Raw genomic sequence first — 12,385 nt, forward strand, 5'->3', positions numbered from 1 at the left:
AAAAACCCATAATAATAATATAGCTTCCATGCAGAAACATAAACAACAAAACCAAAGAATAAAGGATTATTGCTAATTTGGGTTATATTGCCATTTAAGCGATTAAGAGATTAAATAATAAGAGATTAAAACATTTATATTTAATATGTTCATGATATAAAGGTAAAGTACTTGTGGGAATGAATTATGAAACAACAACATTTCTTTTATTATTCTGGTGTCTTTTATTATTTCCATTTTCTTCTGAAACAATGCAATCCAGAAAAAGAAATTTTAAAATGAAATATGTGTGTTTATGTCTGCTAATTAATGTGACTACTTTTATAGTAGTAGATTAAAACCAGAACTATATATACAGATATTATTCTGTAAACTCTAACTGTAAGCAGTCCACAAATTGTTCAATTTTAAATAATTTTTAAAGGCCCATTGTCTTTCTGTTTAAATTGTTCAAGCTGTACTATTGTGAACATATGATATGACTAGTGCACTGTTCAAGTTAGCTGTTGCAGATGCCTAAGTAATAAGATCACAATTTTTAAAATATGCTGTTTAAATAATTAGATAATATAAAGAAGAAGAAAAACTAGACTTACTGGCTCAGTAAGTGTGCTGTCCTTTTCTAAAAACTGAACTACGCAGTAAGCCAGCTAAATTGAGAGAAGATAATGTTATTAAGCTGGGGTTCAATAAAAATCTAACATATTAATATTTAATGTTTATCTAGGGTGAATAAATAAAACAGAATTTCAAACTCAAAAGAGCACAAAAGAAAAAATATCATCTGAATTTCAGAGAAATTTTTAGTGAATGTTTGAAAAAAATAACAATAAAGAAACATCTAAAAAATAGAAGTAAAATCATCAGTGGAGAAAAATTTAAAACCATAAATAATTAATTGTTCTTTAAAATGCCTGGGAAAAATAAAAAATAACGACTTAATATCCAAAAAGCAATGCCATGTACAAATAACATGTACCGTAACTGCATAGATTTTTCCAAAGTTACATTTTTGAGGCCCCAGATAATGAGTCAAGTAGGAAACTTTCTTCTACTCATGTAGTGATGCCACTACATGTATTTGCCATGGCACCCTCTTTTTCTGGGATTGTGAGTGTAGCTTAGTACTCAAAATTCAGATTAATCCTGAAAGTAATATATATGCACCCCCATATATAAATAGTTGGCTGAATATGATGAAGTAGTTTGTATACTTCAGACCACAACAATAGAACTCATTTAATATTCCAGGTTCTAGACCCGTGATGCCGAACCTATGACACACATGCCACAGGTGGCACACGGAGCCATATTTGCTGGCATGCCAGCCATCAGCTCCAGAGGGCATGCGTGCTCCAGCCAGCTGTTTTTCGGCCTTCCAGAGGCCCGTTTTCACCCTCCCTAGGCTTCAGGAAAGCCTCCAGAGGCTGGGGAGGGCGAAAAACAGGCCCAATGGGCCAACCAAAAGTTTGTTCTCAAACTTCCGGTTGGCTTGTTGGGGCCTTTTTTGCCCTCCCCAGGTTTCAGGAAAGCCTCCGGAGCCTGGGGAGAGGTTGTGCATGCATGCGTGGGAGAGGGGTCGTGCATGCATGCGCAGGTGGGTGGGTGAGGATTGAATTGGTGTGGGTACATGTGCATGCATGATAGCGCACATTTGTGGCACGATGTAAGAAAAAGATTCGCCATCACTGTTCTAGACATTTCAATGCTGCATTAACTGTGACAATTAAAGCTTGAATTGAGAAATTTAGTTTTCACATACAAAGTACCTTTCTGAGTCTTCTATTATTATGCTTATCTATTTCATCAGACTATAAGATATTGTATTATATTTCAATGCACATTCACACAAAACAGCAGATCACACAAAAATCTTAGAACACAGGTAGAGCAAATCTAACAATGCTGAAGTGGAAATCACATATATGGCAGGAGATGCTACTTTCCATGCCTGTCTGAACTCATATAATCCACAGGTAGAGAATAAAATTATTTTTAAAAAAAAATACTAGGCATTTATTTCAATTTCTTTCTCTACTGTTATATAAATAAATATAGTACTGTTCATTAAGTAGTACTGTTAATTATGTTCTTACTAGCAACGGATCAATTTGGGGCATTAATCTTACCTGAATTTCTACACTAGACTCCACACTCTACTCCTACCAAGTTGTAGCTACTAACATGCCAAGATTTTGATTTCTGTACTCCACTAGATGAAGCATATTTCTTTATAATCACATAATGAACTTCTATCACTTCAAGTGAGGTGTGTTCCCCAATGAAGCAGTAGTAACCTACGTTATTCAAATAAATGAAGCTGTATGAAACACTACTGAAGGTTACAATATCAATGATATTCTACAAGTAATCATTAGAACATGAAACTGTGTCTGTAGAAAAATGCACATCACTTTGCTTCTTGTTAGAAAAATGCCATGCCAGTTATTGCAGATTTTTTTTTCTTTTTACGACTCTGTAATCCTTTTTATTGGGCTGGAGTCAGGGCGACTGAATTGAGTTGACTGTTTACCGGCCAGATGCTCTTCCTGACATCTATGTGGAGTTTGCAGTAGATATTTTCTCTTTGGACCATAATTGAGAAACATCTGTCACTGCCTAAGATTGAACTCTTAACATTCCAAGTGGGAGGCAAGCATCTTCACCTCTAGATCACTGCACTGCTCTTCTAATTTATTTTTAAGGACTAAGGACAGAGAAAATACTCAAATAAATACTCACAAAGAAGCATTTTACTACTTATCCAAGAAGTGCATATTCATCTATTTTAGCAGTGTTCGTAAGAAAGCCTAAAATATTTGAAATTTAAAAATCTTCAACTTAAACAAAGCAATTTAACCATTAAGTTAAAAAAAAACCCTAAGAAAACATACGTTTTCAGGATTAAAAATCATTTTCTTTATCTCATAGTTTCCTACTTAAAATGTGCAGTTATGTAATTTATGAATAATATGAAAACAAAAAGTACACATCAAACTATTTACCTGTGGATGATAGACACTGAGTGATTTTACTTTGTGCAAAGGTAGTAATACTTTGAGAAGGAAAATTTTGTGCTCTTCTTTTAGTGGTAAGGCAAATCCATTGATTATACTGAAGAAGAAAAAAGTGTTTTAGAATTAGAAAATCTATCGCATTGCTGCATTTGAATTTCATTTTTTTAAAAAAGAAAAACATATTCTTCCATTAGCATTACGATATGCTTTCATTCAAATGTTTTTGATAGACTTCTCAAATAGCTTACAAATACAAATAGACAATAATTTAGGAATTATTTCCCAGATTTCTGTAATGGTAAAGCACTACCCCATTTTGCTACTCCAATTCCAGTGACAGACTTTTTCAGTTATAACTGACAGAAGCTATGCAAAATGTTTATTGTTTTGTTCAGTCCAAGATCCATTTTATAAAACCCAGAAAGATTTAAGTTACAGCAGCAGTATTGATTATGAAGCATAACTATTAAGCAGTTTACCTTCCCAATATTTCCAGTAATTCTGCTATGCCATTGTGATGTTCTGTCTCATAAATAAACCTGGGAAAACAAATTCATTATCATCAATGGTGCAATGTATTCAACAATATGCTTAGTTGGATAAAAGGCACTAACATAACTTACTTTCATCAATTTAAAACCATATTGTGCCTATTTGTAGATTCAGAATTTTTATTGTTACTCACCCTCTTTGCAAAAGTAAAGCATGTGCTAAATGAAGACATAGCATAAATAGCTGTATATCTGGCTGGCTGATACAGGTAGTCCTTGACTTACAACCACAACTGAATCCAAAATTTCTGTTGTTAAGTGTGACATTTGTTAAATGAGTTTTGCCCCATTTTATGGGGTAGTTTGAAACTTACATACTGGGAGGTCTATTATTGCATTCAGAATGCACTTCAACCCCTATCCTTAAATATTTGGCAACTACATTAAGATTGGTTTTCAACAAAGGCAAACAAAAAAACCAACACACCATAGGATAAAGAAAAATACTGTTTTGCCGTTTCACAAATTTGATTAAATTCTTTTTATTTGCTAACTATTTTGGAAGGCAAATCGGGGAACATCATTAGGCTTTTACTTGTATATTCCAGCAGTTTTGATTTTCGAGAGAGCTAAGATCCTCCTAAATATCTTCATTACAATTGGACATGATAAAGGTTGAAATCTGGATGAAACCTAGCATATTGCATTAATTTCAACAGAGCTGGAATTGATTCACTGAGATGGTTCTCAGCAATGTCTACAAGAAGCTTCTCGTCAGCAATATAATGAAGATAGAAAATTCTGAGCTTCTTCCTCCATAAGTGATCTTGAATCTGTAAAAGCTCATCTTAGTGTACCAGAATGCATTTTTTTGAATTTTTGTAAAGTCTGTTTTCATGAAATTCAATTCAAATTTTTCTGAAGCTTTTTCATTTCCTTTTAACTGAGAATTAACTTTTGTTGGAGTATATCATTGTTTAGCACATCTACTATAACTTCTGCTTATTGACTGCATTACAAATATAGTTCAATGTTTGATAACTATCTTGGCTTTCTTCATTTAATGGAAGCTCTGGAGTTAATAGCATGTGAACCACATAAATAATAATCTATCAGCAGAGAGCAAGTTTCTCAGGAACTAGCCTTGTAACAGCCACAAACTAGGAGTTAACTTATGCTGATGGGGATAATTCTTCCCTGACAGGCAAAATAGAAGGAAGAGGGCTTTCCCCCCCCTGTTGAGGCATATTTCCTCCCCAAACCTCAAAATTCACTAGAACTGTGATGGTGAACCTATGGCACACGTGGAGCCCTCTCTACGGCCATGTGAGCCATCACCCAGCTCAGCTCCACCGTGCATGCGCATGTGCCTCTCACCAGCCAGCTGATTTTCGAGTCTCTGCCATGCATGCAGGAGACGCACTTGCATGCGCAGGAGCATCATGTGGGAATACATGGGGGCAGGGGGTCTCACACACACATGCAGAGGGGGTGGAGGGAGTGCGGCGTCCCCCCTGTGGCCTGTTTTTGGTCCCAGAAGGCTTCAGAGAGACCTGCTGGCCCAAAATGGGGCACAGGGGGTCGTGTGCATGCGTGGGGGACTGCGAGGGGTTTCAACACATGCGCAGGGGGTGGAGGGAGCATGGGGGGCAGGCGCACATGCATAGGTGGGCGGGGCGCATTGCATTATGGGTGTGGGCACGTGTGCATGATTTCAGCACGTGAGGAGAAAAAGTTTAGCCATCACTGCACTAGAAGATTTAAGTAACATTTTTGTTTACCATTTTTAAATAAACAATTCAATTACAGTTTTTGAGCAGCTCAGTGGGAAAGAGAAAATGAAGGGTAATTAATATACTATAAGTTCATCTTGTCCACAGGTCATTTTTGGGAGGCTTTATTATATTGCTTTTGCCTTTTAGGGTTTTTTCTTTATTTCTATGGCTATGGCAATGTTTCCTATTTTTATTTCCATTTTTATTTTTAATATATATAAGTATGCTTTGAGGTGCTGAATATAGTTATTTTTTTCTTTTTCTTCTATTCTAAATCATCTTGAGTCCTCTCATTATTTTGAACAATTTTAATTCTTTCATGAAAAGTTAAGATCTAAAATGTATATATCAAAGAGATTTTTTTTACAAATTGAAACCTAAGTAGTTTTTTCTGTTATTGCTGCAAAAATAATGTTTTCTTTATGGAAACATTTGTGGTAACATGCTGATATATATCTGTGGCAAATTTTACTACAGGAGTTACTATTTCACTTAAGAGTTTTTAAAATTATAGAATTATTTTTTTTGTCATATACCAAAGGCTATTTTATATAATGTTGGCTATTAAAGCTTTTTAGGGTTTCATTGGTTAGTTATAAAAAAATCAGTAGTTAGCTTTAAAAGTCAGAATATTTTGTGGGAATATATGGGAAAAATTTAATATTGCAGGTTGAAGAAGAAATATAACTTCTAAATTTTGTTTCATTCTAGTATATATAATTTTCTAGAATTGTTAGAACATTGTTGCCAAAGATGGAAGAATAATCTGAACTGATCATTATATTTGTTAGAAAATGGTCTACTTTAACAATCAGAACTGGAGCAATATATCAATGCTAAAACATATTAGTTTTCTCTACGACATTTGATTTAATTTTCATGTTCTTCTATTGAAAGTCCCATTGTTGCATACTATTACAACATTTACATTCTGCATTGATTTAATAATACAGTATTTAATTTGTTTGGTTTCTGAGTTAGAGTCTATTAATAATGTGCAAATAGGGCCCAACAATTTTTGTGTGATAAAATTTCAAGTTTAGTCAACCTTGTTTCTGCAGCTTTTTAAATGCTAGATGACTCATTTGAAGACACTGGAACCAGACAGATAGTTAAGGCCATTCCAAAGTAAAAGCTGGAAAAGATTTATCTTTATCCTAATCAAATCTTGTAATTGAGGCATTAGCTTTCCAGAACCTAACCTCCTAATTATAATGTGACTATTATCTTTAGTTGAAAACTAGAATGTAACCCTTATAAATAATTAAGTCAGTTGTATATCCCATTTCAGTTTAAATCTTTTTCAAACAAGGGACATTGATGGGATGATTGTCAGCTCTGGCCAGCCCAGAGGCCTGGAGCTGCAGTTGAGGGGAGAAACCCGGGCCAGCTGCCAGGCTTCACTCCTATACAAACAGCTGAGTAAATCTACAAAGTTAGTGATAACTGACTGACAACAATCCACGATTAATTGTCAGGGTGTTTGTTTTGGGTTACAAAGGGATGGGTATGCGCACGCGCGAGGTGCAGGTTATCCTAATTACTAAGTAACTATAAAAGGTGGTGGGGCGCACCGGGTGGCAGCTCTGACAATTTGTTCATTGCCTTAGTGCTTTGTTGGTCAGTTAGTGCCGAAGGAAGAATACAAACTGCATTTACAAACCGTTTCTCTGTTTGGCTGTTTTCATTACCTTTTGCAATACACTGTCTATACATATCTTCTATACATAAAAAAATATCCTGCTATGAATTCACATACCAAAATGCGGTAATACAGTATTGTTAAAAGTCATGGAACTCCAATTTTAAGTAAATAAAAAATGCTTTGACCTGCCTTTTAGAAAGAAAATTACATTACTAGCTTTGGTATTGACCAGACATTTAATGAATTTTATACTTGTTTGATTTTAAGAAATTTTTTGTCTTCTATCAAAAAAGTTGTAACATGATTAAAATACTTTACCTATTACTGAACATCAGCACAGAATATAGACATACCTATAAAATATGTTGTTAATTTGCTTCCTGATGTAAGCTCTTAGGCCTAAGAATTTTCCATATATTCTGTGCAGAGTAGTCTTAAGAAAATCTCTTTCACGAGGATCCTCACTGTCAAAAAGCTCTAAAAGCTGCAAAAGATGAATATTTATTTGCTTAATCCATTTCAAATTAAATGAAACTTAAAGTTTGAAGATATATTCTTTTTTAACCTCACCTGCAATACAAACTTCTGATCAATATATTTCTTAGCTATATTAGGTTGGAAATCTGGAGATTCTAAAAACCTTAAGAAAAATTCATATACAAGCTGAAAAAGATCCACAAAAATAAAAATTAGTTTTACAATATAAATCAACTTGAATTTTGAAAAGCTGTTAAAGACAATACTAAGTTTTAAACACTTTCCAAGAAAGACCCAAAATCATATCAACAGGTAGTCCTCGACTTATAACAGTTCATTTAGTCACTGTTTGAAGTTACAATGGCATTGAAAAAAGTGACTTATGACCATTTTCACACTTATGACCATTGTAGCGTTCCCATGGTCATGTGATTTACATTCGAATTCTTCACAACTGACTCACATTTATGACAAGTGCAGTGTCCTGGACTTATGTGATCCCCTTTTGTGATTTTCTGACAAGCAAAGTCAATGGAGAAGCCAGAATCACTTAACAACCATGTTACTAATTTAACGACTACAGTGATTTACGACAAATGTGGCAAGAAAAGTCATAAAATGGACCAAAACTTACTTAACAATTTTCTCACTTAGCAACATAAATTTTGGGCTCAATTGTGGTCATAAGTTGAGGACTACCTGTACGTGCAATTCCTTCAGCTTTCTATGTTCTTCTGTTTTGTTTTCCTTTAGACCATAAATCATCTTGAACCATTTTACGCAGGCTTGGCAAGAAGTTGTTCATAACAAATTGAGCATTTCCCAATAAATATTTACTATATTGATTTCACAATGTTTGCATTCTGAGCCAATTAACATGCAATGACTATTCTGAATTGTAGATAAAATGTTGGAAGATGAATGCAAAAATGTACATTCTCCAACAGAGGTTTAACTAAGGTCAATACATGTATCTGCGATGTGCTGGAATTGGTTTTAACAAATATGTGAGAAAAAATTATATATAAATAAAAGCTAGATGGATTTCCCAATGTATTTTATGTAAAAATTTAATAGCTACTATACTTAGTGTGAATTTACTACCTGACACATGCCAGAGATACTGGGATTAGAAATTCCAGAATTCAGAGCTAGAAAGGGTATTCATTATTAAGTTAAAAACCTTTGGAAACTGTAATTTCAACAAATCTGGAAGATGCCAGTTTAGGAAAATTTGTCTAAAGAGAAAAGTAACGATGGGAAGAGAAAAAAGGTTGACCTTTTAATCATAGAGTCTCACAGCGGATCAGTGGGTTTGATGTGAAACCCAAAATACTATTTTACTTAAAATTATATGAATGTTTACAATTGCATTTATACCTTCTGTTCAATGAACCATAGGTGCCACAAATCTTACCTATGTTTAAACCTTAAATCTCAAAATTATAATCTTATTAAGATTATATATTGCATTAAAACATGCTGTTTTATTTATTTAAACATTAATCTAACTGCATAATGAAACAGCAGTGCTAGTATACATTAATATGCAGATTTTAGACCCAACCAGATGAAAAAAAAAATCAATATCTAGATTTACATGTTCATTCCACAGTTTGGACTAATTTTGCCATTCCCGAGTTAGAGTGAAAGTATGTATTTCAGTTCTACCTGTAAGTGAGGCCAGGCAGCTTCTAAAGTTGGTTCATCTTCCTCCGGGTCAAATTCTGCTCCCGTTGGATTGGACGAAGGGGGTAGTGTGCGAAACATGTTAACTGCAAACTAAAATCACACCTGATTAAGCAAAAGTATTTTGAAAAAAACCAATTTTAAAAAATATGTTCTTGCATAAATATTTTTTAAAAACAACTAAGCAAATACAAATGTATGATAGTTTCTCCTCTATTACAGAAACTTTTCTTTTAAGAAGTTTCTCAGAAAATTCTAATTTATTAAGGGGGGGGGGTAAACAACCCAGAATCTTAAGAGGAAAATGTCAATTTAGAAAAAATGAAATTGAAATGTAAATTTAGAACAGTTAACTAGAAGAAAAGTATAATTTATCATACAAAGTGATACATTATTTGTGCACCACCCAAAGTCATGTTTTGTGAGGTGGGCAGCTACATCGATTTGCTAAAAAAAATATTGAAAGATTTTGCTAATGATCTGTTTCAAATTTTCTTGCACAAAATATCTTTTTCCTCTAAAGTTAATTCATATTAAGAATTATTCTTGTGCTCATTAGAACAGCACTTATTGAGGGCAGCACTCCATCTATTGGTGTAAGAAAGTTGTAGTATGGAAACTCCTTGGTTAAAATATCATTTTAATATGAATTTGTAGGTAATAATTACATAAAAAATGGCAGATGAAGATCCACAATCTTCAAAAATTATCCCTAGATCATCTTCCTAATAAAATTTATTAAGTTTTGAACTGCAGTGTATCAGTGACTTAGTAGTGGCTTTCTACTCTACATCAACCGTAGAAAGTGAGCATCTTGAAGCTCTTCTGAGTTTAATGTTTGAACGAATGGATTCCATCTTTTTGTTCCAGCGTCATACCCTCCAAAGAAAAGTCACATCATTGCTAAATTTTGGCAATATGATAGTAGATCTCTAGGGGGCATTAACTAGAAGCTCAATGCAGTATGTGGTTTGCAGGTTGCTTATTCCCGATATATAATTTAGGTTGAATTGAACTATGTTGTCCATTTAAGAACAGTCTGGAAGATGGAGAATTGTTTTGAATCCAATGTGCCCAAGCACTGGTAGTATGAAAACCTTTCTCTGCTAGCTCTAGTTAGTACCTCACCACTTCCCAGACAAAGAGCATCTGTCTACATTGATATCAAAATAATTTATGGTTGTTGTAATACACAGGTTCTTTAAAAGTGCCCTGCGTGAGATCACCTATGAAAACTGTTCAGAAATTATTCAAAATAATCTGTCAGACTGCTATTGGAGACATGTGAAACTCAAGGAACCATTTTCAATGTTTGGGATAGCAATAGCACTTAGATTTATATACCAATTCATAGTGCTTTTACAGCTCTCTCTGTGGTTTTACAGAGTCAGCATATTGTCCCAACAATCTGGGTCCTCATTTTACCGACCTTGGAAGGACGGAAGGCTGAGTCAACCTTGAGCCTTAAACTGTGAGATTTAAACTGCCAAACTGTAACCAGAAGTCAGCTGAAGTAGCCTGCAGTACTGCACTCTAACCACTGCGCCACCTGGGCTCAATATCTTGGTCATTTCCTCACATTTAGGCTACTTGTATGTTATTCAGAGAGAAGTTGCAGTGTCTCTTCACAAATTGAATTGCAATAAATGATTTTCCCAGAAAAGAAAGAACGTCCATCTAAAATGTTGTTCTTTATCACGGAATTGGGCTGAGAGCAATCTGAAGTGGGACCTCAATGCCACTATGCTAGTTATAAAGCTACATTCTAATAGTCATTTCAATAAATGCATATGTTATTTATTTATTTATTTATTTTGCAAGCAAGTCTCCCAACCTTAACTTCTCCTAATATACTACTGCAGTTGAAGAAGAGCAGGGTGAATGTTAAGCTTAAACATTCACTTTGCATTTATGATAAATTTAGAACATATCTATGAACCATGCAAATTCTAATAAAATTAAGAATAGGATCTATAGGATCAAAATAAACAGTCCACTCTTCTGAATAATAACTGAACATAAACTGTTATTAGAAGTTAATTATTTAGTACGTATCTGATTGTACAATACTATATGTTTCCAAAAGCCAAGCCTCTTCTGTTATTGTTACATATGAGAAATCTGTTTAGCAGAATAAGTCAAAAGGAAGGGTTTTAAAAATTGTATATTTAATTTTAAACAACTTACCATATGTACTACTTCTGGGTAAATGGGCTCAGTAATTACATTGCGATTATGCGTGATGTACTCTACCATTTCACTTAAAGCTGCTCGCTTTACTTCTTTCCACTTCAGGTCACTTAGTGGATCAGAAACAAAGTCGAAAAGGACACAACATTGTCGTAGTTTCTGGATAAAAAGCTTTTCTTGCTCAATGGGGGGAACATCTGAAAATATTTTTAAAATTGTTATACTTTTTTTGCTTGTAAATCTTTGCATTATAGTGAATATAACAAGATTTACTGAAGACAAACTCATTCAACTGTTGACACTTTGTTTAATGCTTATAAATATACACCATAATCCTCTTTCCCTGGGTTTATTCCTCTAATTCCAACTGGTATTTGGTAATAGATGAAATAGTCATCATTTACAATATACATCAATATACATCAGCTAACCTGAAATTTGATGCCCATCCAATTTAACATTCTTTTACCTGACCTAGAAAGTTGATATTTGTTATACCCATCACATAGAACACTCTCATATCCATAAAAAACATTGCCTGTTTTATGTATATCTGTCAAAACTCAGCATTTGAAAGCTCCTTCAGAAAGGACTGTACTCAACACAGAGTTAGCAAAATAATATAAATCGATCAGAAGGTCTTCTAGTCCAGCCTCTTGCTTAAACAGGAGACCCTATACCATTTCAGGCAAGTGACTGCCCAGTCTCCTAAAAACCTCCAGTGAATAAGCACCCACAACTTTTGAAGGCAAGCTGTTCTACTGGTTAATTGTCCTCACTGTTAAGAAGTTTCTCCTTAATTCCAGGTTGTTTCTTTCCTTGATTAGTTTTCACCCACTGTTTCTTGTCTTACTGTCTGGTGCTTTGGAAAATAAACTAACCCCTCCCCCCCTTTTGTGGCAGCCTCTCAAATACTAGAATACTGCTATTATGTTCCCCCCTAATAAAATGTTAGGACATTCACTGAAACCAGCAGCAAAATGCTGTGGCAATATTACAGAAGAACTCAGCCATGATGATCTGTTATATCCATGGGAGAAAAATGGACTTGCTGTTGTTTTAATCGCCATACATCACTCAGACATGAAGCTAAAGTATCAA

The 12,385-nt window shown here is 34.3% G+C and overlaps 1 protein-coding gene across 6 annotated transcripts in view; it reads right to left on the reverse strand.

Moving 5' to 3' along the window:
* PPP2R5C (protein phosphatase 2 regulatory subunit B'gamma) overlaps nucleotides 1–12,385 on the reverse strand; it is a 75,986-nt gene that overhangs the window by 23,622 nt on the left and 39,979 nt on the right. For all 6 annotated transcript variants that reach the window (XM_081935677.1, XM_081935675.1, XM_081935680.1 and 3 more), the window contains 7 exons: nucleotides 11,282–11,481; nucleotides 9,077–9,187; nucleotides 7,499–7,591; nucleotides 7,282–7,412; nucleotides 3,497–3,556; nucleotides 3,006–3,114; nucleotides 597–650 (listed from right to left, as the gene is read on the reverse strand). In XM_081935677.1, the coding sequence (XP_081791803.1) occupies nucleotides 597–650; nucleotides 3,006–3,114; nucleotides 3,497–3,556; nucleotides 7,282–7,412; nucleotides 7,499–7,591; nucleotides 9,077–9,187; nucleotides 11,282–11,481 (758 nt within the window). The remainder of the gene's footprint in view (nucleotides 1–596; nucleotides 651–3,005; nucleotides 3,115–3,496; nucleotides 3,557–7,281; nucleotides 7,413–7,498; nucleotides 7,592–9,076; nucleotides 9,188–11,281; nucleotides 11,482–12,385) is intronic.

Source organism: Natrix helvetica (genome assembly GCF_964273705.1).
Source record: "Natrix helvetica genome assembly, chromosome: 1".
Taxonomy (NCBI): Eukaryota; Metazoa; Chordata; class Lepidosauria; order Squamata; family Natricidae; genus Natrix; species Natrix helvetica.